This window comes from Stegostoma tigrinum, chromosome 40 (genome assembly GCF_030684315.1).
Source record: "Stegostoma tigrinum isolate sSteTig4 chromosome 40, sSteTig4.hap1, whole genome shotgun sequence".
NCBI lineage: Eukaryota > Metazoa > Chordata > Chondrichthyes > Orectolobiformes > Stegostomatidae > Stegostoma > Stegostoma tigrinum.
The window spans coordinates 2,212,936-2,237,982 of record NC_081393.1 but is presented as its reverse complement, the minus strand read 5'-3'; the positions used below and the strand labels follow the sequence as shown (position 1 = coordinate 2,237,982).

Genomic DNA, 25,047 nt, shown 5'->3' with positions numbered 1-25,047 from the left:
GGTACCCTGCAAGATACTGTGCCGATGCTAGAAAGACTCATCTGTTCTGACAGTCTGTGTGCTTTCTATCTGTTAGTCATTAATCCATACCAGTACATCACTCCCCATGCCACGTTTAGGTCCTGGGGATTTACCAACATGCAGCCCCATGAATTTCTCCAGTTTTGCCTTATTACAGTTACTAATTCTTTTTGACTTTTCAGTTACTTGAATCTTTAATTCTGAGAGATTTTATTTGTCTTCATCAATGAAAACAAACACAAAGCTATCCTTTAGCTTGTTCGCCAATTTGTGATTCCCCATGATGAGTTCTCCTGATTCTGCTTTTGGTCATTAAACCAAAAAATTATTAATTAACCCTTTTCCATTACAAGATACGGGATCAAAAATTGCATGTCTTCTCGTTGGTTCCTCAGCATATTGCCTGTGAAAACCATTCCTGTGATACTGCATCAATTCATTCCCAACAGCGTTCATGCTCAGTTGCTTTACACAGTGTAATATTCAGTTGAAGTCACTATGATAACTGGTCCATGATGCAAGCTTCTCTTCACTCGTACTATGTCCCTCACGATTTCTGTTGGGTGACATGTAAGTAACTCCAAGCAGTATCTGCTGCCATTTGCTGTTTTTCAGTTCACTCAACTTCCATGCGTAGGACTTCCGATCTGAGGTTTCAGCAGGACAGCTGCAACATGTTCCATGCCACAGACTGCATTCCCCTGAAGAACCATCACCCTCTGCATTTTCCACAATGAATTCTAATAAACAAGTGCAGTAACCTCAGGACAACTGCATGACCTGCCTGGTTTTGTTAGGCTGCTTAGAAGTCACCCTGTCCATGTACACGTCTAATCAGCAACGTAACCACCTGTGTGTGCTATTGTCATCATCTGGTGCTATGTAGATGCACTACAGGGATTCCAGTCACTCCTTAAGTTCCAAAACGTGGAGCTCAAGCTTGTGTTGGCGCTGACACTTCTGCATGTGTATTCAGTTGAAACACAGTCTGTCCATGATTTCACACACCGTGCAGGATATTCACTCCACTTAGTCTCTTTGACCTGCCATCCTTTCACACAAAAAACTCTCTGACCCTGTTTTTCTGTATTCGCAATTTTATAATTGTTTTATGTTTGGCTTTGTGGCTTGACTCAACTGTGAGAGCTGTACGTCCTGTTGAAATGGCTGTAATTTTCACAGAGGAGCTTGCTGTGAGTTGAAATCCAAACTGGGGAGTATAATTTCTGGTGTGCAGTTTAAAACAGATGTGCCTTGTGACATTTCTGTGCACAGTGTTAAAGCTGTTAATAAATGCCCACATGTGGAAAGGCCATGCAGGTGTAGGGCCGTTTTCTCTGCTGCATTTGATTTGATTCAAATACTTTGTGCACTAAAAGACATGTTCTTATTTAGCAATCACATTCAAGGGCTGAGGTCCTTGTCACGGACAGCAGTGTTCCTCAGCTTACAGCAACCCATCTGAGGATTGAAAGAAATGGGAACAGGAATTGGCTATTCGGTCCCTCAAGCCTGCTGCACCTTTCACCAAGATCATGCTGATGTGTTTGAGGCCTTGCCCCCAGTTTGCTGCCTGTCCCCTGTAACCCTTTCTATCTCAGCCAGAATGCCAGACCGGTAAGGGAATTGAGGGACATAGGGCTTGCACGTGTGTTTGTCTAATGATAATCATTGATGTTTATTTGCTTGCAGCGAACGCTCGTTGGCCTCGTGAGAGATCTGAGGGGAATTGCCTTTGCCTTTAATGCTAAGACCAGCTTTATGATGCTGTTTGACTGGATGTATCCTTTTTGTGTTGGGAGTCAAAAACTGCCAAATCTGTGACTTAACATCACTGGAAAAGGGGGCATCTTAGTTTCAGTTCCTAGCTTGAGTGCTACTTTGACAGTTTTGTACTGTTGTTTAGAGTCAGGCATATTACCTGAGAATCCACATCATGTTGCCTGGCTATTGCACTGTTTGAATAAAGGACAGCTTGAGGTCGAGACTTGAGAAATCTTGCCCGTGACCTACTGGTTTGATTTCAGTTGTTTGTTTGTGTGCTGTCCCAAATTCATGTTGGAGGTGAACATAGTGTAACAAAGTTGAAAGCATGGTACATAGTTTATGGACTGGATGGTTTAGAGAAGACTTTGTGGTCCCTTTTTGCTGCCTTGGGCCCTCAGTCAACAGTTGACTCAGCAAAGAGAAATTAAGAAAACAGCTTCATTCGTTGCTGAAGACACCTTCATAATTTCAGTGCCTTTGCTGTTGTCATGTTGATGGCTAGCTTTCCCCCGACATTGAACTTGTGCAGGGTGCACAATTTGTTAAAACCAAAACTGGTGAACCCTGGAAAACAGTGACAGCCTCATTTCGGTGGCAGGCAGCTGGCTCCCATTCATTTGCTGAGGGCTCCTGATACCTTGAGGGTGCACTCCACCAGGTGATTGTGTCAGTGATCTATTTAAATCAAGCAATCGCCAAGCCCTTTATCATGCAGTGCTGTTGGGGATGATGATGTGGAAAGGAGAGCAGGAAGTGGGTCACTGTGAATCAAGCATCTCAGCAGATCCAGTCACAAATATGAACAAGTGTTTGCACTTTATTTTGTTTGCCTGCTGATGGGAGTCAAAATGGCTTCAGCAGATTGGAGAGACAAGCATGGAAATGAGTTGGTCAAATACAGCATTTCCACAAATGTTGTAGAAGAGAGCCTGGTGGAAAGAAATGTATCAGACCAACTCTGTGTCAACATTGTACTTAGGTGACAGTTACAGGAGGGACTTCCATTCCGGGTTGGCCTGCACAGCCACAACAGAAGATGCTCGATACGCAAACAACGTATACCATGGTCAGTTACCATTGTCTCCTGAGACAAGCAGTTGACACCACTCCAAATGCATCGAAATATCAGAAAGCGTCAAGTGAGAGCTTTCAATATTTGCAACCAGCAGTGACGGTAAGAATTTCTGCCATGTCAAACATGTAAAATCAGAAAGCGTTAACTGCTCATTTTGTTAAATTTCCAACAGACCAGGTAATGCGTTGCCTCTGCCACACGCTTGCCATTTTACCAATCTTGGTAACTTCAGAGCACGAGCACAAGGGCTTTCCAAGAATGTTCTCACAGCAGGATAACCACAAGAAACTCTCTGTGCTGTTCCAAGTCTGTGAAATTGACTGAAATTTTGATTAATCTCTGAATCAAATGGTCCTGGAATTTGAATTCATAATCGAGGCAGACGTTTTTGGTCAGTCTCAGGAAGTAGTGCGTTGTCAGAGACAGACACTGAGGGACAGCTCTGCTGTGGGAGTTGTGTAGTGAGAGAGAGGGCTGTGGATAAGGTGTGAAGTCCTTGTTTGCCTGTTGGAAAATGTTCAAGTTGCTGTACCATTGAGGATTTTCGGTGTCATGGGCAAGATTACTCCCTAAGCAATATTGCTAATCATTCTATTACCATCTTTATATTTGAGCGTGAATCGAAGTCAGTGCTATGAAATGACTCTTAGTTCCTGTCTGTGAGATCTTGCTGTGCAAAAATGGCTTGCCTGTTTGTCACCGAATCAATGGCTGTACCTGATCAGTACTTCAGAGTGAAGTACTCTGTGAAATTAGAGACAATTTCGAGGTGCTTTTAGAGCTTGGAAATGGAGCTTCAATCAGTCTAATGAAGCGTGTTCCCTCTCCCTTGAAGTTTGTGAGGTCTTTTACCGATCGCGAATGATTTTAATAGTTGACCTAATTTCCTTAGTTATCTGTGCCCAGCTATCCCACGTACATGCCTATACTACAGCGTGTTGTGGAACTTTGGTATCATGACCCAGCATGCACCACGCCCATCCTCAAATTGATGGCTGAACTGGTCCACAACAGGTAAAGTCGTGACTCTTCCCATGACCATCGGTGAGATTTCTCCTTTTCAGTGATGCAATATTTCGGGGAACTAGCTTTTATCCTGGCATTGTAGTGATGAGTACATAGGTTTCACTGTCTACGGTGTCATGGTGCAGAAGAAATGGTGTTTTTGAAGTTGGGTTCTCTTGCTCAGAATGAGATCAGACGGCATCTTCAGAATGCCATGCTTTGGAGTGTTTGTTTTCTGACACCATGATCAAATTTGCAACACCACAATCCTGTTAGTCTTCTATCTTGTTTGCAGGTCACAGCGGCTGCAATTTGATGTGTCTTCTCCGAATGGGATCCTCCTTTTTCGTGAGACGAGTAAAATGATTACAACTTACGGTCAGTGTTATTCAGCTTTGCTGCATTTCAGTGCAATGTGATTGTGTTCCAACAGCCTTCCTGCTTTCCTACTCTTGCCCTTGCTCACCTCTGTACCCTGCCTCAGCTTCGACACAACCTGAATGAGAATTACTTGATAGAACTTTGAAAGCGTCATCTTTTCCCTCCTCTGATGGGACATGGGTCAGCGTTTGTTATCCTTGCCCAATCTCAACAGAGCAACTTGCTAACCTGTTTCAGAGTGTAGTGAAGAGTCAACTGCATTGTCGGCCTGGACTCTCACGTAGGTAAGACTGGTGAGGGGCTGGCAGATATTGAATTGCGATAATTGATAAGATTTTCACAGCTACTGTCACCGAGATTAGCTTTCACTTAATTGCAGCAGTTGATTGCATTTAAATTCTGTGCTGAAGTGGCATCTGACACGATCTTCTGCAGATCATGAGCATAGTCTTCTGGGTTACAAATCGTGATGTTCCCACTATGCACTGTCTTCCCATGTGTCACACAGGATAACATTCTATTCAATATCTCCTCCCCTTGCTGATAAATCTGTTCCCTCCTTATTGCTCCCTTTCTTGTGCCCACTGTGTCTCACTTTGCCTCTGGAACCTGACTCTCAAATTCAGTTGGATGATTACAAATTAATTCATCCTGTACAGTCGTTTTGGATGTTGGCGCCCTGAATGTGGTGTCCTTGGCTTGTCACAAGTGGTGATGATCCTACCTGATGTTACTGCTGGACAAGTCAGATCCCAGACTGAAATCTGGCATGATGGGCGTCTGTTTTATTCAGTCTAGTGGCCTTCCACTGAAACATAAGCGCACAATGCTGCAGATTCGGTTTTAACAATGAAACATAAGTTATCACGCCGTAGAAATGAGGATAAAATAGAACGCATCATGCTATTTACATATATTGTAATTTGAAAGATTTCAAAACACAGCAAGATGCAGTTCCATCTATTTCCAATACTGTCACTTCCCTGTACATGAATCCCAGAGAGAGTTTTGTGCTGGATCACCTCGATCGGCTTGAGGTGACTCTCTTTTGATCCCTGGTCAAGAAAGCTTAACTGACTTTTCATTGATTATTCACACGACTGATCTTAAACTTCAAATAACTGCTCCACGGTTGTAATTATACACCTCTTGGCAGGAATTGTTCAATTAAAATACTTCTGACTGAGCATAACTGATTTCCTAATTGTTCTGAACAAACTGATTTCTCTGATAGAAACTGTTCTTACTTAAAACTCCAGCCAGGTCTTTAGCGAGCAGCCAAAAAAGATTTTCCACAGAGTTGTTCTCAAAACAAAAATTCATTTCTGATTGTCCTGAACCAAGACAAACAAATGGCCTTTGAATGTTCACACCCTCTGATTGTAAAACTCTCAGATCACAAACAAATTCCCATAATCACTCCAGGAGAGACCCTAGTCAGCTGCTTCTTCACACTGACTGGTTTAAAATCATGACTCCAAGAAGGACAGACAAGTTGATAATTGAATCTCTTCATGCACATAGATCAAAACCCACATGGCACAAGTTCAAATTCCAAACTCTGAAGCATTGAAAGCTCACGCACTCAATCGCACACGGTTCCAAGCAAGGCCAGCAAACCTATCAGTGAAATACCATAACATTGGGTGGCAGTGTTGATCACCTTGATTTTGTCTGGATTTTGTCTGGATTTTGTCTTTTGTAACTTGAAAATTTTTATCTCTAACCGTGACATGATTTGCTTCAGGTTATAAGTGTGCCATTTTGCAAATAATTAATTATGACCACTCTGTACGAAGGGTGTTAGCACCAATGTTGTCTTTTCCTGTCTGTAATGATACTCATGATATAGTTGAGGATTTAATGTAGGTTTATGAAAAGCTGCAATCTTTGTGTTTTATTCACGCAGGTAACCGTATCCTCACCTTGGGAGAGGTACCAAAGGACCAGGTTTATGGACTCAAATTGAAAGGAATTTCCATTTGTTTCTCCATGCTGAAAGCAGCTCTCAGTGGCAACTATGTCAACTTTGGTGTCTTCCGTCTCTATGGTGATGATGCCCTTGACAACGCTTTGCAAACGTTCATTAAACTCCTCCTATCAATCCCTCACAGTGACCTTCTGGTTAGTGTCCATGTCATTAGGTAGAGCACTTGTGTTTTAAGGATTGATTCCTCTGGGAAAGAACACATAGTTGGAAGCAGACCAGTCGGTGTGCAGTGCTCCAATGTGTTTGCTGTCTGGAGCCAGTACAGGTCGCACAGTGAAACCCACTGAGAGTCATTGATGATTGTGTGACTGTTGGTTTTTTGTGGAAGCTACTGCTTGGCCTCTATGTTTGTGCCTGCGTGACTGATCCCTGCACCCCAATCGATTACCTGCCTATTATCGTCGGCTTCTTTTAAAATCTGTCTTTTTTTTGTGCAATCATATTTAATTGTTGTCTTACGTTGCCATGTAGTACCAAGCCCTTGACTAACGTTACTCTGTCCGCAAAAAGAAATGTCCTGTGTCTCCTACCCCACACCTGGGTGCCTCAGAACTCTACCTCACATTGATTAACCCATCTTCTGCCACGTGGGAAGCCTGCAGTGATTTAAGTGAGAATCCATGGACCAAAACTTTGAATTACCATTGTCTTTTTTTTGTTTGTAAAGAAGAAATGGTGAAAATTTCAAATTGTCATGGAAACTTGAGTTTTGTTTTTAGATTATTTGGTTTAATAAATAACTTGTGATGCCGCTGCTGAGTGTTTCCGTTCTCATGGTGGTTATGGCTTCTCACTTCGCAGTTTTTTCCATAGCTCCAAATGCTTATTCAATTTTCTCTGTTCCAACAATTGCCCTTGTTTTAAGCTCTGTCCAGACTCTCTCTTTGCAGCAACCAGTTTTAAATCTTCTCTTTGCTTTCTGCGGTTTAATGTTCTATTGCTTTCTCATTTTCTTTCCCCAGGATTACCCCAAGCTCAGTCAGTCATATTATTCCTTGTTAGAAGTTCTTACCCAGGACCACATGAATTTTATTGCCAGCCTGGAACCTCATGTTATCATGTACATTCTGTCCTCCATTTCAGAAGGTCTTACTGCACTGGGTAAGTAACTTGCCATTCAGATGGTAAAAATTGAAGCTCTGATGAAACTTTTCTCTTTAATAACTTTGTCACAGAAATTTACATTAATCTCTAGAAGTCAAAAGTAGGTGAGAACTGAATATAGTAAGGTTCCCGTTTGGACAGACACTCTTGTCCAACTCTCACTGTGGGCACTTCTATTCAGAACATTTGACACTGACTGAGTAAAAGTTAAGCTTTGGGACTTCTCAAGAGTGCCCTTTACAGCTCCTGATCTTTGGAAAATGCGCCAGAGAATCCCTGGTGATGTGATCCTAACTGTGTTCACATTGCCAACTTGCTTGTTTGCTCTAAAAGTTGGGACGGCTATTCAGCATTTTTCTGTCATCGCTTAATCATTCAGATCTATGTCAATTACTGACAAGAAAGCCTTGATGAACGATATGCTAATGACCTGATAGACAACCTGTTTGTAGCTATATTGTTCCAGAGCTAAACGTTAGCCAAGTGTAAACCAGGAAGAGCTCTGTTGCTGTTTTAGTCGTGGTACAGGACATGTCTCATGTCACATTTGAAAGTAATATCCTCAATCCTTGGGGACATTGACTTAAATTGTGTGCTGCACTTTGTGAAGAAGGACTGAAGTACAGCACTCCCTGTCTCAATAATGAGAGAGTTCATGCACTGAGTCATAGCTGACTGTATGGATGGAGGATCTGAAGGGAGTGAGTGCTGTGCCCAAGTTGATAGAGTGCATTGTCTGTACATTAGTTTGCTTTGCATTTACAGCTGGCTCTTGGCTAGCAGCGTCATGCTACAAAGAGCCACGTGTACACATTTCTCTCTGTCAGTATTATCTATTCATTGCCAAGTTCTACGTTGTTCCTTCTCAAAGTGACAGTGAAACCTGGTCGTTAGGCCATGCTTTAGAGGAACGTGGAGGAGGTTTGCTGGTAGGCGTGCAGGACATAGCCTGACACTGGGCAACCGAACTCCCAGTCTGAGCTAAGAGCTCCACTGCCTCATGGGTATCTTAGAAAAGGTGAAGGGTAAGGGAGCAAACGCTGACAAATAAAATTCTGAACTGCAGTCCAGAGGCAGCCTGATGTCTAAATATGTTATCTTTCCAGCAACTGCCGTCACCAGGCCAGGTCCAAACATCATGCTTTCCTTTCTTTGGGACATGAGAAGGGGTCCCTGCCGCTTGGGTGGCCCATAGTTTCCAAGCCATTGCTTGTGTGTGTGGCCTGGAGAATAGACTCCCATTTCACTGCAGAATGTTAACGCAAGACATGGAACAAGCTCAATTCAGTTGACTCAAGCAGTGACAGCCATGATCGTGTAAAATGAAATTCTGGCATGGAAGACATGAGGCCGAAGGAAGAGAGCTTATAATCTTCCCATGGTTTGTTTTCAGACACGATGGTGTGTACAGGTTGCTGCTCAAGTCTGGACCACATTGTAACATACCTCTTCAAGCAGCTATCCCGTAGCACAAAGAAGCGAACAACACCGTTATCCCAGGAGAGTGACCGCTTCCTACACATCATGCAGCAGCATCCTGAAATGATTCAACAGGTAAGCCCTGGCAGGAGTTCCAAAATCTGTCGAGCTGTGATCCTGTCATAACTGAGCTATTGCACATTCTTTCATGGCTATCATATCTGTGGTCTGTTCCAGCCCTAAAACCCTCTGCGATATCAGAACTCCTGCATGTGTCCACTCTTGTTGGCCTTTGATATGAATTGCTTCATCAATGACGGCCTCAGGAGATTAAAGCAAGGCTCTAAACTCTGGAATCCTCTACTTAAACCCCTCTGCATTTTCAGCCCCCTTCAAGGCACTCCTTCAAAGCTGTCCTTTGGGCCAAGGTATTGCTAGATGTTTTCCAAAATGCTTCACTGTCACTTAGAACAGTACAGCTCAGGAACAGACCCTTCACCCACCAAAACTGCACCAACCATGATGCCACTCTAAACTAACTAAAAAGCAAAGGAACTGTGGATGCTGTAAATCACAAACAAAAATAGAAATTGCTGGAAAAGCTCAGCAGCTGTGGCAGCATTTGTGGACAAAAAGTCTGATAGGTCTGAGGAAGGGTCACTTGACCCAAAACATTAACGGATTTCTGCCCACAGATGCTACCAGACCTGCTGAGCTTTTTCAGCAATTTCTACTTTTGTTCCATTCTATACTGATCCCATCTGCCTGTTCATGTGGCTGCCTGAATGCATCTGAAATTGTGATAGTAACTACTTCTACCAAGTCCCCTGGCTTCACTTTTTGCTCTGTGTTTTTAAAAAAAAGCTTGCCTTGCAGATCTCACGTTAAACCCATGCCCCTGAGTATTAGATATTTCTACCCTGATAAAAAGACATCAACTGTCCACACTATCCATCCCATGCATCTTAATCTTCTGGGTGAGCCTACCATGAGGGACTTTGTCAAGACTTTTAGTAAAATCCATGTAAACAACATTGACTGCTCTCCCCTCATTGACCACCTTTGTCGCCTCCTCAAGAAATTCACTCAAGTTAGTAAGATATGACCTGCCCTGCGCAAAGCCATGCTGACTGTCCCTAACTGGCCGTGCCTTTCCAAATGCACGTAAATCCTATCCCCGATCAGTCTCTCCAACAGCTTCCCAGCATGAATGTAAGACTCACCGGTCTGTAGTTCCCTGCGTTATCCATATTTCCCTTTTTAAACAGAGGAGCATTAGCTACTTGCCAGCCCTCTGGGACCTCTCCAGTGGTAAGCGAGGACACACAGATTTAGGTCAAGGTGCCAGCAATCTCCTCCCACTTCTCTGAAAAACCTGGAGTAGATACCATCGGGCCCTGGGGACTTATCCACCTTAATGCTCTTCAGGAGATCCAACACCACTTCTTTCTTGATCTCAAAATGCTGCAGCATATTAACATATTCCACACAAATCTCACCATCCTCCATATCCTTCTCCTGAGTGAATACCAATGCCTTGAGTGGTCCTACCTTCTCCCTCGTTATCCTAGTATCTGTAGAATGCCTTGGAATTCTCTAACCCAGCTTTACAGGGTCCTTTCATAGCCCTTTGTTGCTGTCCTCATTCCCTGCTTTCTTTATGTTCTTGTTGGGGCCCTGTCCGATTTTAGCTTCTTCAACCTCGCATGTGCTTTTTTTTTTGTTTTGACTAAATTGACAATTCTGGAACAGCTCCTACAGATTGAAAGGTAGCGAACGAATATCAATTGTACTAAAAACTGGGAATTATCAGTGAGCCTGATGCTGGTTGTGGTCAAGTGCTTTAGTTTATTGTAAAAGAGTGAAGGGCTCAGTATGTGGAAAACAGCGGTAGAATCAAACACAATCAGTATGGATTTACAAGAGAGAAATCAGACGTGACAAATGTCCCAGAATTCTTTCAGGATGTAACTTACAGACTTGATGATGTGGAACCAGTGGCTATAGTTTATTTGGACTTTGAGAAGGATTTCAGCCAAGTCCCACGTAAGTGCTTTGTTGGTAAAAATGGAACTACATGGGATTGGGGTAATGTCTTGGGGTGGATCATAAATTGGTTAGCAGACAGGAAACAGAGCCGGTATAAACAGGTCATTTTCTGAATGGCAGGCAGGGAATAGTGGGATGCCACAGTGATCAGTGCAAGGATCCCAACAATTCACAATTTCTAGTCATAATTTAGATGAGTGAACTCAACGTAATATATTTAAATTTACAGACGACATAAATGTCAGTGGGAGGGTGAGCTGTGAGGAGAATGCAGGGAGAGCAGCAGGGTGGCTCAGTAGTTAGCACTGCCGCCTCACAGTGCCAGGGATTGGTGTCCCATTCCAGATTCGGGTGTCTGTGTGGCGTTCCTCTGGGTGCTCAGGATTTCTCCCATAGTCGAAAGATAGGCAGGCTAGCTGGCTTGGCCATGCTAAATTGCCCACAGTGTACAGGCATGTGTCATCTGCACGGATTAGCCATGGAAAATGCAGGGATGGGATGGGATGGGGAGTGGGTGTGGGTGGGATGTGCTTTGGGGGTTGGTGTTGACTCAATGCGCTGAATGACCTGCTTCCATGCTAGGGATTCCGTGTTGCAGTGTGATTTGGACAGGCTGAGTGAGTGAGCCAGTACATGGCGGGGGCAGCATAATGTGGATAAAGTGAAAGCTCCCCTGCTTTGGCAGCTAAACAGGAAGGCACACCATTATCTAAATAGCTGTTTATTGAGGGAAGGAACATGCAGTGCACCAGTCTCTGAAAGTAAATGTGTAAGTGCAGCGGGCAGTAAAAAGGCAAACTGTGCTGGCCTTATCATGCAAGGATTGAAGTACAGGAGCAGGGATATTTTTCTGCAATTTCACAGGGCATTAGTGAGACCACACTTGAAATATCGTGTACAGTTTTGGTCTCTTTACCTGAGGAAGGATGATCTTGCTGTGGATGGAATGCAGTGAAGGTTTGCCAGGCTGGTTCCAGGAATGGCAGGACTGACACATGAGGTGAGGTTGCATGAATTGGGATTAAATTCACTGGAGTTCAACAGAATGAAGGAAGGATCTTGCAGAAACCTGTAAATTTCAAACAGGAATAGATAGGGTATTTTTAGGAAGGATATTCCCGATGGCGGATGAGTCCACAAGCAGTCTGTCAAGATAAGGGGTAAACCATTTAGGACTGAGATGAGAAGAAAGGTCTTCACTCGGAGAGCGGCGAGCCTGTGGAATTGCTACCTCAATGCAATCAGGACCAGAACTTTGTATAATTTAATCAAAGAGTTGGGTGTCACACTTGGGGTCTAAGGGGTCCGAGGATATGGGTGAAAAACCAGAACAAGATTTTGAGTTGCATGACGATCATAGTGAACAGAGGAACAGGCTTGAAGGGCTGAATGGCCTACTACCTGTGCCCATTTTTAATGTTTAGAGCTGATTCCAAGAGTCAGCGCAGGTCGACACAGCTATCTGAATGGTTTTCTGTTCTTTTTGCTTCTAATCGGGTGCGTGATGATTTAGTATTTCATGAATTTCCAGAGCATAATTATTTCTTACACTGCCTTATAAACTAATGTCAGTGTCTCAGAGACTTTTCCCACTTGTGTTTTCCACTCCAGATGCTGTCCACAGTTCTGAACATCATCATTTTTGAAGACTGCAGAAATCAATGGTCCATGTCACGCCCACTGCTTGGATTAATTCTCCTGAATGAAAAGGTGAGATCGAAGGCCACACAGTCTCTGTACTCCTGTGCCAAGAACAGCTCCACTTGATGTGGACAGGCCCATGCATACATTGAATGGATGACAGGGCAGTCATTGTGGGTGCCTGGCCACTGATCGCTGGAAAGGTTTTGACAAGAAAATGAAAAATAAGCCTTGCTTTTCTGTTGTCATTCACATCTTCGTAATGACCCAAATAAATTCACAGCCAACTCATTGCTTTCAGTAGTGGTATGTTGGCATGCAAATCCGCAGTCAAGTCAGGTCCATCTTGTCCATGCCAGCTAGATGTCCTAAGTTAATCTATTCTTTTGACAACATTTTTCCTAAATCCCCCTCAACCCATCCAGACGTCTCTTAATATTTGTAATTGTACCAACCTCCACCACTTCCTCTGGCAGCTCATTCTACACATGTACCACCCTCTGGGTGAGAAAGTTGCCTGTCAAGTCCTTTTTGAATCTATCCCCTGTAACCTTAAACCTGTGCCCCTCTAATTTTGGACTCGCCTACCCCAGGGAGAAGACCTTGTCCATTCACCTTATCTATGCCTCTTGTGATTTTATAAACGTATATAAGGTCACCCCTCAACCTCTGACACTCCAGTGAAAATTGCTCCAGCCCATTCAGCCTCTCCCTATAGCTCCAACCCTCCAAACTCAGGAACATCCCTAAAAATCCTTTCTGCACCCTTTCAAGTTTAACAACATCCTTCCTATAGCAGGGAGACCAGGACTGAATGCAGCATTCCAGAAGGAGCCTAACCAATATCCTGTACAGCCGCAACATGACTTCCCAACTCCTCTTCTCGATGCACTGACCAATAAAGGCGAGTGTACCAAATGCTGCCTCACTACCCTGTCTCCCTGTGACTCCACCTTCAAGATCTCCTTGTTCGGCAATGCTCCCCAGGACCGGGAATTGCTTTGTGCAGTTGGATTCCTCACAAGGACGATGGAAGATGTTCCTTGTCTTCATGTGGGATCTTCACATCTACCTGAACTGGCAGCCAACATCTTAATTTTATCTAGCGTCATCGTCCTAGCCATCACTGCAGCATTTCTTCAGTGTTAAGCAGACACTATTGATCAAAATGATGTATTCAAGTCCTGGATTGGTGCTTGGGACTTTTGACCCAAAGGCAAGAGTATGACCCACTGAGTCACTGTTTTCAAATCTCTGTTCACAGACCCTTTCAGAAGTGACTGTACTTGGACTAGCTTCACCCAGATTGAAGCAGATAGCGTGTGAAGGGTCAGCTGATCATTGTCACCAAATGCTTGCTTTGTTGGGCCTGATTCGCTGCTGAGAGTGAGGGCCAACTGTTGTTTAACAGAGCAATGTCAGAATAAACCCACCTGATGTCTGAAATTTCCCCACAATCACCCCACACTGGGGCAGCCATTCATCATCTGCACAAGCAGTATTATGTACTTTGGTCTCCTGGGCCCACCATCACCAATGCTATCGGAAGGCCTTCCCCACTGTTTGTTGATTGCTTATAGGTCGGTCTGCGTGCGTTCATCAGCAAGGCCTACTGCAGTCGAACAGCTCTCCATTTATAGTGACTGATTCCACCTGTGTTTCAAATCTCATCTTTTAAAGTAACTCTGCCATCAGTGCAGAACTCCTTGAGTATTGCGCTGGTATCATCAGCCTATATTACCATGCTCAAGTCATGGAGATTGCATTGAACTCGCAAGCTTATGTTTCCGAACAGGATGCACCCCACTGTGCTTTAAAGTCTCTCTCCACACTGGGAGATGGTAGCTAGTATGTGTGAGACTATATATCCCAGAAGAGGATCGTCTCTACATGTAGACTGGGTCACTGCAGCTAATCCTGCTTTGAATTTATTTATTTCTTGCTCTCTTCTCCCCAACCCACTGCAGTATTTTGCTGACTTGAGAAACAGTATTGTGAACAGCCAACCTCCAGAGAAGCAACAAGCCATGCACCTCTGCTTTGAGAATCTGATGGAAGGAATTGAGCGGAACCTGTTGACCAAGAACAGAGACAGGTAGTCTTTGATAACTTGAACCGCACAGTGCTCAAATCTGTGAACTGTCTGGAGTTTGTGCTCAGTCAAGTTGCAGACCCCTTTTTACCAAGTCAGTGATTCATGAAGAGAAAATCAGTTTCTCAGTCCAAGGCTTGTTGAATTTGATTAAATCAGGTCCTGTTTGTTGTTGTGCTGTTCAGTCTGTTGCATGCTGAACACAGCAAGCATTTGGGAGAATGCAAAGGTTTACCAGAATGGTACGTAAGATTTCGTGAACAGGGAGAGACTGAGAAAGCTGGAGCTGCAGATAAAGGTTAACAGAGATTTGAAGAATTGATTGTGTTTCATAAATATTGGGAATCATGCTGCTGCTGTGTGTTTAGGGCTAGAAGCTGTTACTTGTCGTATGTTTGAAATGGTCTGAATATATTTGATCCTGACGACATGAATCTGCCCTAGAGCCAGTACAGGAGTTTGGCATCAATTGCCTGTTCCAGCTAAAAGAATCAATCTCCTGTGGAGAGTGATTGGCCTCCAACCTCCAACCACCCACGGCGCCACCTTTCTTCCCCCACCCACCCCCCAGAACGTGTGTATCACTTGGATCAATACAGCACAGGCTGAACTGCAGCCACTGCCTTAACCATACATTCACTCCTTCATTAGTGCAACATCTACATAATACCTTCAGCAATATGCCAGCCTCTTCTGACAGCACTTTCCAAACCTGTGACCTTTATCATCTGCGAAGGCTACATCACCAGTCCGACTTGCAAGTACTTCACTACTTCCCTTTAGCATCTATATCAAAATGCTGGAAATTCTGGCATTGTTAACAGTACCTTCACTGGGAAGGTTCAAGATTCTGGAACGTGGTCCCTAAAAAGCTCATAGACATAGATTTAATCATAACTTGAGAAAGGGAATTGAATCCCGACTAAACAAGAAACAGAATGTCACAGCTGTCGAGAAGAATAGGGTGGGATGTACTGGTTAACTCTAGTAGGGAGCCAACACTGGTGAAATGAGGACAATGCCTCTTTCTGTCTCTTCATCAGAAGGCTGTCCAACATGCCAACTTGTCAAAGGCAGAGTTAGGATGGATCATCAATTCTCCAAAGGATTGTTTTTTTGAGTTATGTAAAGGTACACATTCTTTCCAGCAGTACTCTACTAGGGTACTACCAAAGGAGTTGTTTGTTTTACGGGAGACAGTTTATCGTTGACGTATGCTGTGAAGCTGGCAGTTATCACCTGCTTTGTATACTTGGACAGTATTTTAGTCCACATCAGGTTGAGAGGAGTGTGGGAGCTGATGGAGGTCTGTGTTAACTTGCTGTTCCTTTCATTTCTTAGATTCACCCAGAACCTCTCTGTGTTTCGGAGGGAAGTGAACGACTCGATGAAGAATTCGACATATGGTGTCAACAGCAGCGACATGATGAGCTGACGTCTGTCTGTCTCTCACTTCCCACATGGTTGGAAGGGGTCACTGGGAGAGGGATGTGCAACATTGATGTTACACGGGTGGGGAGGTGGTGGAGGATTGAGGTCAGAGTTAAGTCGGACAGCTCGCAGGGGTTTCAGGTAAATGGGCAGTGCCCACTTCCCCTCCCCTCTCTCAGTTCCCCTGGCATTGGACTGCAGGACTTGTCACTGACCCTCCCTTTAGCAAACAGAATCCTGACAGCGAGTGCCTTCGTGCTCTCGTTCCCTCATCTGCCTTGTATAAACTTGTACATTTTTTTTCTTAAGACATTTTGAACAATGTTTATATGAAATCAATTAAAAGAGAGAGAGAGAAACGAAAGAGTTGTGATTGAAATTTTTAGAGTTGGAAGTGTGATGTTGAGAGACTTGGCTGGTGTCAGGTAGATGGGTGGAATGTCTTTGGGAGTTTAGTTAGATACAGAGCTCTGTATAATCAGGACTGAAACTGTACAAATAAGGACTGAAACTAAACTTACCAGCTCGTGGATTTCACTCCAATTGTCCCATCATTTTTCCAACAATTGTTCCACTAGTGATTAGGGAATTTCTGTAGAAGAGGTAACAGATACTGTTGCTGCTAATTATGTGTTGAGCACAGCTCGTTTATATTCACCAAGGAACAGAAAACCAATGGATTATATATTTTTATTGTTCCTTTCCACTGAATGTTCTGACTAAACATTTCTGAATCACTGCGTGATCAGGTAGGTTGGTATGTAAGAATGTTTGCTGCATCTAGTGTAAGCATTGTGACTGCGAATAAACTGTCAATGGTTTGTACAGAAAGGAGTCTCCCGTGGTTCAAGTATGCAGAAGAAAAGCTAATGTCTAAAGGATTGGGCAAGATCCCTCTGCCATTACCCACTCCCAACCCCCTGTTCTTAAACCTTCTCTTAGCTTTTCCTCCTTGCTCCCCAGGCTTGCCTTTCCTTGGGTATTCACATTTTAGGAGATCTTTGGATTGCATGGAAAGCACTGCCAAAACACAGTTCTGTAAATACAAAGCAATCCTGTACTCCAATTGCCTGTTTATCCCCTCCCCTCACATTACTTGTTTCCCCACCTACCCCCTCTCTCTGGGTCTCCCTGCCCTTTCTCCTCTCCCCTCCCAGCCCATCTTTCTCTGTCCTTGCTTTTCTAAAATGTGAAATGATATTAATAGCTGTGTGGTGTGGCCCAATTTGTGTTCATCTGCCTCTTGCATTCCACAGGATGCCTTTACATGTGTGACATTAGATAGGAGTTCAAAGTTGATGACGTTGTCTTTCCAGTACCTGTTGAGTAACTTGGTAACGTAACCCAGAATTGTTTTAAAGAAGAGACTGAGTTCTCCAGTTGCCTCCAACTGGACTGAGAGCACTTGTGTCTGGTTTTGAACTGAAACTTTCAAACACAGAGCTCTGGATTAAATTCTGAGAGCTGGAGCAGTCCCAGTTCCTGACAAGCAACAGAATAAGATGCAGCTATTCCCTTGCGTTCCTCCAATCTGCTATGAATGTGCAGTGTTTGCTGGCATTGCTGGCTGGTCCAGTGGTTCCTCAAGCTTAGTGGAGACTTCAGTGATCTTGTCATCAACATTAACAGCCTTCGCTTTTGTTGATCTTTCATACACCACGGTGTTATAGCCCTCCCGATTCCGGGCTATTTCTATGGCAAAGAATTGGATCCTGGTAGCTGTGTGGGGAAAGAGGGAATTGAAAAGCCACATTAGAATTCCGTAACAAACGATATTTTCATGCTTTCTTTTTTGCAATTCCATAGCTTTTCTTGACCCGTTCATCTCCCCCCCCCCTCCGCTGCCACCGAACCCCATTTCTCTTCCCCCACCTCCTTCCATCATAACTCACCAAATATTGTGTTTTCCTCCACGTAATCTTTCGAGCAGTCCAGCCGCAGCAGTGTGCCATAGTTAAAGTCTTCAATCAGTGTTTCGAACTGCAGACAGAATGGGCGCCATTGCTGCAAGAGGAGAGAAAGTGCATTAGAGAAAGACCTGCCCCGGGTTTCCTTCTGACCGTGTGGAATTGAGCAGCCAATGACATGGCAACAAGGACAATAAACAAAGGAACTCACAAGTTTGGCCGCTTCTGACTTTAACTTTTCTGGATCCAGTATGTCGATTTTCATGTCCCTGAACTGCTTCCTGAACTCAGTGTAAATTTGATCATCTTCTCTGGTCAGTTTAAGAAATTTTGGGTCAACTGAACAGATGAGCTTTGGAAGGAAGCAGGTGTACCGTGAGTCACAATGAGTGGTTTTTGTATTCATGGCAATAATGTGAAATAAACCTCACACTGTCATCAGATCAGGTGCTTTCATATCAAGAGACTCTATGAAAAACTTGCAGTTATGACACAGATTTGGACCTCTTAGTTCTCTCTTCACACTCAGGTCATTGCCTTTTAAGATTGACAGTTGTAGGGAACCCCCTAGAATGACAAACATTGCCCTACACTCCCACTAAACGATTTTTGTGTCGCAGGCTCCTCTACAATTACTCTATTGCCTACTGAAATTCTTGGTACTGTACACCACAGGTTGCTGGATTCTAATTCAACAACCTGTTACTATTGCCATTAGAAAGCCCAAAATACCCTGAATTTTAGTTACAATGGACAGCCACCCTGCCTGGAAAATAGATGGATCTCTACCCCTGCCTTATTTATTACAACCACATTGTCACACACCCTTCACATTCCGAACATCACTGCTAAAGAGATGGAGCTTTCCTGAGTCCAAATCGGACTTTCACAGAGCAAGTGCAAATACTGAAGTGTTTCTCAGGCTGCCATAATATTGACCCGTTCTGTGATAGACAAGCCTTTCTGCAATTATCCATGTACTCAGCACAATTCACTACAAGTACTCAGGAGAATCCCAACCTCAACCCAACCAGATTGTGCTGCTCTGACTTCAAGTAAACCTGTGTCAGGCAATGACAAGTGATGCCATTTTGCTTGACCTGGGAATTGTGGCAGCTGGCAACTCAAGGTTTATTCCAAGAAATGTCGGTTCCACCTTTCAAACAATTGCTGAACTGTCAAATTTCCCCAACTTTAACAAAGTTAAGTAGGTTTCTAAAGCCTCAGTACCACCGCATGAGATCAATCCATTCATGAACCTTGCAGGAAGCATATTGTGGAGTCTGGGGCCTTTTTGACAAGTAAGTTAGACTCTTGCTAATTCCAGTAAGCATAATGGCCTATGAAAAGTTATTTTTAAATGTTGTATTTGATCTCAGCTTTGGCTTTGAAAGCAAGCTAATCATTAAATTTCATCATGACATGTTCATGTCGGTGAGAGTACTTTATCTAATGGATGAAGTGCTCATCTGCACCAGCATGAATGAAAATCTAATTTCACTGTGTCATCTTGACCATGACTTTTTATTTTCTACTTTGATTACTCATCCAAATGCCTGGCAATGAACGAAAAACAACCATCCCTTAAAAGAATATTGCAAAGATTTGTACTTACGTTGAAATAAATCTCAGCGTGTTGATACGCTTTCATAGCCCACATCATTTCAAGGTTTGGCTGAAAAACAATAGGCAGAATGATGTAACACTAAATTAAGGGGTACATTAAACATAAATGTTATGGCAAAACACTATCAACTTACAATATAGGTTTTTAACAACCACAGCTGAGTTGTGGTGGATTTTTACGTGGAAAAAATCCAGAGTAGTGCAAAGGAATTTTGCATACTTTGCTTGAGAGGGTTGAGCAGCCTGATTGAATTGCTAGTTTAGAGAGGTGCACCAGCAAACACCTGGAGAAACGTCAAGAAATGCAAGCAACTGGGACTGTCCCAAACGTTTATGATTCTGTAGTCCCACAGCTACAAGGAAGTTGGCCCGAGTTCAAACATTCTAAGCTTGCTTCCTGAGAAGACACTTTTTACATCAGAAACACAAGATGTTCTTCTCATTTTCAAGTACATCTGCCTTCCTTGAGCTACATTCTCCTGTAGCCTGGGATGAACCTTGCCTTTCAGCTCTTTTGTTTACTTATTTGTTTGCAGCCTGTGTAACAGTTGTCAGTGTCTGTCTTTCTTGGTGTTGGTTTCTAATGATGAACAACTTTGTTCACAGACTAAAGGTCAGCAAGATTTCAAACATCTCCGATGAATCTCATGCTATTTGTGCTCTGGGAGAAAATGTTTCCTGTGGAGCATACGTTATTTCACCTCCTTGGTCCAAAATACAAAATACCACAAATGCAAACAAGCTGATATAAAGAGAAAAACTAAGTAACTGTTCACCAGTTTGATGCAAAGATCTTTAAACTGAACTGTTGATTTGTCTGTACTCTATGCTCCAAGACCTGCTATTTCCAGCATTAATTATTTTCACTTGAATTCTAATGCCTAGAACATGCTTCCAGTTTCTTCTCCACATCTATTTAGACAAAAGATATTTTTGGGAAGAAAATCAGCAACTCTGATATTGGGTGACAATGTCTACTTTTTGTTGTATTGGAAACAGTTCGATCACTTTGACTCAGAACTGCAATGCCACATCTTTTAGACAGAGCTTTTATCTGTCGCTATAAGGCAACTTCTGCTTTAGCAGAGAGCTTCTCAATTGAGAAAATTCATCAGGCTGTGTGCAAGTAGTTCACAGTTTGATCAACTGGCTCTCAGCATAGTTAGAGAACAGGTTCATAAAGTATTACTGAAATTTGCTGTTTGTGTAAAAAACTGTTGACTGTGATTGTATCTAAGTAATTGCTTCTCATGAATTTCATTAGAGGATAAATATTGGCAAATTGACGTGATAAGAAGACTGGTGAATAGAGTGATTCCAAACCTTCAGTCCTACACCATCTGTCCATGATCAAGATTAGGAGTTGTTGCACCCACCAGTTCACACGTTCTCTTCATCCCACCACCACGCTCACACAATGGCAGCAGTGTGTGCTATCTACAAGCTACACTGCAGCATCTGGCCACGATTTCCTCAGCTTTTTCCAAACTTGCAACCTTTACCACCTCAAAAGGACCAAGGACAGCAGACACCTGGCAACACCACCAACACCTTCCACTATCCGTTCAAATTATGTACCATCCTGACAGGCAGCTATCACTACCTCTTCACAGTTACTGGGGCCAAGTCCTGGAATATTGTGTTTGTCACAACCCCATTCACATTGCCACTTGCTGAGAAAGTGACTCACCACCGCATAGCACTCAAGGACTCCATGAAATGGGCAGTGATCTCAAATGCCAAGCATGAATAAATAGTACAGACTTTGACACAACATGCTCAGCAGCTAGATGACAGCTGACAAAAAACAGGAATTGAGTTCCTTGAAGGAACAAGAGGCTGAGAATGAGGACATAACAGTTCCTTAGGATTAATGATTGTATCAAGAGCAACATTGTTTTGCAACATTCATTCCTGTTCAAGAACAAAGGAAACAAAATCAAATACTCACATCATTTACATAGGAATCTGCTGGCTGGGAAAGGCTGTGTGCCACAGACATCAACTCACCAGCGTTCTGTCAGGAAGCATAAACAGTCAGCAATCAGCTTGTGTTAACAGGTCCAACCTTAATGATACCCAGACACCAACTTCCAACTCTTTTTTCCAAAGCAATTTCGCTGCATATTACTTGTTTACAGTCTGGATTCTGAGATAGTGACAGGAGTCATCAGCAATTAAATCAACAGCTGTCCAAAAAACACTTGGACACACACAAGTTAGTCACAATAGAAATAGAAGAAATTGGTGTTTGCAGCTCTGGATAAACTGGCATGTCTGTACTACCTTGCATTTCTGAGGTTGCTCTTGTTGCTTCAAGATGTCCCCAGCAGTTGAACACCCGTTAAATATTTTGGATGGGATGGAGGTCAAGTTTGTGCAGCGCTCAAACGGAAATTAAATAAATGCTACTTTGGTTGCATGTACTGTTGGCTGAGGACTCAATACTGGTCAGGCAACAGAGTTACCTGTTTGTCTTAAAATTGCCCTGGGATCTTTCACACCAACTTGGACAAGGGCTTGGGTCTTTGTTTTGATGATGTGACGGAACCAATAATGAAAAGCACAGCAATGTTCTAAGATCATCATTCAGAGTCACACAGCATGCACACAAACCGTTCGATGCAACCAGTCCATGCTGAACATAATCGCAAATTAAACTCATCCCTCCTGCCTGCTCCTGGCCCACAAACTTTTTCCACTCGTAACTAACCAAAGTGTCTTTTAGATTTTGTTACTGCTTGCATCCACCTGTTCCTCAGTAACTACATTCCACAAAGGAACTTTCCTGTGGGTAAAAGATTTGCCCCTATGTCTTTTTTTAAAAATCTCCCACTTTAACAATGTGCCCTCTTGAAATCCTCCAAACTAGGTAAAAGACAATAACTTGATCTATACCCCTCAATTTTATCTCACCAATCAGTCCTGGCTTGGATATCTCTTGTCAGTCCTCCATTGTTGGATCAGCATTCTCATGGAAATTGACCAAAGTGAGAACAGTTCATCTCTTTACGAGCTTTGAAACATCATGTGGTGTCACAGTTGTGCCAGTCTATCTGCTGGTCAAACCCTAAGTCCATGTCTTTCCTACCTCTGAGCTCCACTATGTGTTTCCTAGTGGCCTCCCATCTTAATTTCCATACAGCTCAGCTCAGTCAAATCTCATGGTTATAGCCTGCCAACCCATGCTTGCTGACTTGCCCTGTAATGCTGCCTGTGTCCTTGGGTTTTAAAATCTTCCATTTTCACTCTTTTTCCTCTCTTCCTTAACACTAATCTGTGCATAAAAAGCAGGACAAATCCATCCCAGCCAGTTACCGCCCCTTCAGTCTACCCCCAATCATCAGTAAAGTGATAGATAGTGCTGGCAAGCAGCACCTGCTCAGTGACACTTAGTAGCCCTGGCGGAACCCAAACTTCGCTCCTGATCTCATTGCAACCTTGAGTCAAACATTGACAAAAAGACGTGAATACCAGAAGTAAGATGAGTGACAGCCCTTGTTATCAAGGCAGCCTTTGAACAAGTGTGACATCAAGGAGCCCTGGCTAAAGTGGCAAGTGACACGTGTGCCACACAAACACCCGGCAATAACCACTTCTTTTAAGAGACAATCTGATCATCGCCCTGTGACATTCAAATGGTGTTACCATCACTGAATCCCCCACTGTTAATATCTTGGGAGTTATCATTGATCAGAAATTCAGCTGGACTCACTACATAAATGCAGTAGCTACAAGAGCAGCCAGAAGCTAGAAATACTGCGGTAAGTAGCTCACCTGCTGACTCCTCAAGGCTTGTCCACCATTGACAAGGCACAAGTCAGGAGCGTTATGGAATACTCCACATGCCTGGATGACTGCAGCCCCAACATCACTCAAGAAGCTGAACACCTCCCAGGACAAAGCAGCCCGCTTGACTGGCACGACATCCATAAGCACCCACGCCCTCCACCACTGACGCTCAGTTGTAGCGGTGTGTACTATCTTTCCTCTCTCATAGCACTGTGGGTCAACCTACAGCAGGTAGACTGTAGTGACTGAACAAAGCAACCAGAAACTGGCAACACCCACATCCCACAAACGGAGTATTAAAAAATAATCTCTTGAAGGTTGCAACTGCAGGATTTCTGCACTCCTTTACTATTGACCTGTATTCTCCTATGATCATTACATTCAGATGCAGACAGCTGTCCTTTAAGGGGACACTACAAAATGTACTTCTGACTGTACTTTTGGTCACCTGTCCTGATGGTTCCTTCTGCAGTTCAACGCCACACTCAAGACATTTTAACGATTGGAAATTCCTGGAGAGGTATGTGGCTTGCAGTGAGGCAAGAAATGTTGTCAGGGTAAAGACGGATGGGTAAATACTTGCCTTCCACACCAACATGTAACAAACAAGATTCTGCCTTGAAAAATCATTGAACCCAGTAAGACTGAAAAGAGTGTCCACGTCCGTTAATGCCACACACCATGCACGAGAGGTTATGTAGCAGGAGCCAGTTTAGCAGAAGCAGCTTCGATGTGATAAATGTTCTGTCCCGGAATATTCGCGGGCACTGCAAGGGTCAGTTTGAGCACAGCAAGTCCCCACGCCCGTCCCACCATGCTCTCAAATGGAGGGGAGCAACCGATCCCGAACACTGGTTCGGAAACAAAAACGAAGGGTCTCGGCCCGAAACATCAGCCTTCCTGCTCCTCTGAAGCTGCTTGGCCGGCTGTGTTCATCCAGCTCCACACCATGTTATCTCACCCGTAAACGGATGCTGTCCTTCCATTCGAGCTGAGCCGGAGCAGGGTCGGTGGGGGGGGGTGGAGGGTCTGGTCGGAGGTGGCTGTTTCACACCAGCTGAGAAGCAGGGGTCTGAGCGGGGGTGATCCGCACAGAGAGGGAGTGGGAGAGACACCAGTGTGTGTGTGTTGTAGGGAAGGGGGAGACTGGGGAAGATGTGAACAGAGATTACTGTGTGTGTGTCGCGGGGGGGGGGTGGATAAGAGGGGAGAAACGGGTGTAACTCACCAGAGATCCCAGACCAGCCATGCCGCTGCTGATTGCAGTCCTCAGGCGGGTCAAAGGTCACAGCCAATCCCCCCACCCCACTTTCAATCACCAACAAAGAAATAAAAATCACCAGATAAACTATCGGCTTGTCTCTTGTTTGATTTGATCACGTTCTGCTGTAAATTGTGGGTCATGTATATCCCGGAAGGAGCTCTCCCTCTCTGAGAGAGAGTGTGTCTGTATGTGTGGAGGGGTCAAAGGTCAAATGTTGCCTTTTTTTTGTTACAGTGTCTCTCCCCGCTACATGTTGCACTTTCCGCCCTCAGCCTCCCGGAGCCCAAAGGCAGCTCCCGCTCCCACACTTTTTATTCCATTTTTTATTTTTCCCCCTTCTGAGAAAAAAAAATTGCTGCTGTGTTATTTTGGGTTTTTTTTTCCCGTGGTGCTTCGGCGGGTCCCGGATGTCTCTGAGCTGAGGGTGAAAGAGGAAGGAAGGAGGGAGGCTGTGGGTTTGTGGTGGTGGTGGGTGGCTGTCTG

The 25,047-nt window shown here is 43.9% G+C and overlaps 2 protein-coding genes across 3 annotated transcripts in view; one reads left to right on the top strand and one right to left on the bottom strand.

The window, feature by feature from the left end:
* Positions 1-16,806, top strand: part of xpo7 (exportin 7) — a 94,977-nt gene extending 78,171 nt beyond the window's left edge. Inside the window, exons 20-28 of the mRNA XM_059641225.1 lie at positions 1,714-1,802; positions 3,770-3,877; positions 4,164-4,246; positions 6,159-6,373; positions 7,202-7,340; positions 8,737-8,897; positions 12,423-12,521; positions 14,420-14,547; positions 15,886-16,806. Of these exons, the coding sequence (XP_059497208.1) occupies positions 1,714-1,802; positions 3,770-3,877; positions 4,164-4,246; positions 6,159-6,373; positions 7,202-7,340; positions 8,737-8,897; positions 12,423-12,521; positions 14,420-14,547; positions 15,886-15,979 (1,116 nt within the window). The 3' untranslated portion in view covers positions 15,980-16,806. The remainder of the gene's footprint in view (positions 1-1,713; positions 1,803-3,769; positions 3,878-4,163; positions 4,247-6,158; positions 6,374-7,201; positions 7,341-8,736; positions 8,898-12,422; positions 12,522-14,419; positions 14,548-15,885) is intronic.
* pbdc1 (polysaccharide biosynthesis domain containing 1) lies at positions 16,652-24,755 on the bottom strand. Of its 2 annotated transcripts, none has more exons than XM_048523150.2 (6): positions 24,529-24,755; positions 21,460-21,525; positions 19,498-19,557; positions 18,094-18,234; positions 17,868-17,979; positions 16,652-17,694 (listed from the first exon to the last, which is right to left on the bottom strand). In XM_048523150.2, exons 1-6 carry the CDS (start codon positions 24,547-24,549, stop codon positions 17,510-17,512), a joined length of 585 nt encoding a protein of 194 aa, XP_048379107.1. In that variant the 5' UTR covers positions 24,550-24,755; the 3' UTR covers positions 16,652-17,509. The 2 variants fall into 2 exon arrangements, with proteins under 2 accessions (XP_048379107.1, XP_048379108.1); XM_048523151.2 differs by having other exon boundaries at positions 24,641-24,737.
* Between the last annotated feature and the right edge of the window lie 292 nt (positions 24,756-25,047).

Excerpts from the sequence above, each read along its gene's own strand:
- pbdc1 (XM_048523150.2), bottom strand. The coding sequence starts at position 24,549 with ATGGCTGGTCTGGGATCTCTG. Across the intron at positions 19,558-21,459 it reads CAGATTCCTATGTAAATGAT|CCAAACCTTGAAATGATGTG; the intron begins GTGAGTATTTGA and ends ATTGTTTTTCAG. Across the intron at positions 17,695-17,867 it reads GGAGGAAAACACAATATTTG|CTACCAGGATCCAATTCTTT; the intron begins GTGAGTTATGAT and ends TTCCCCACACAG.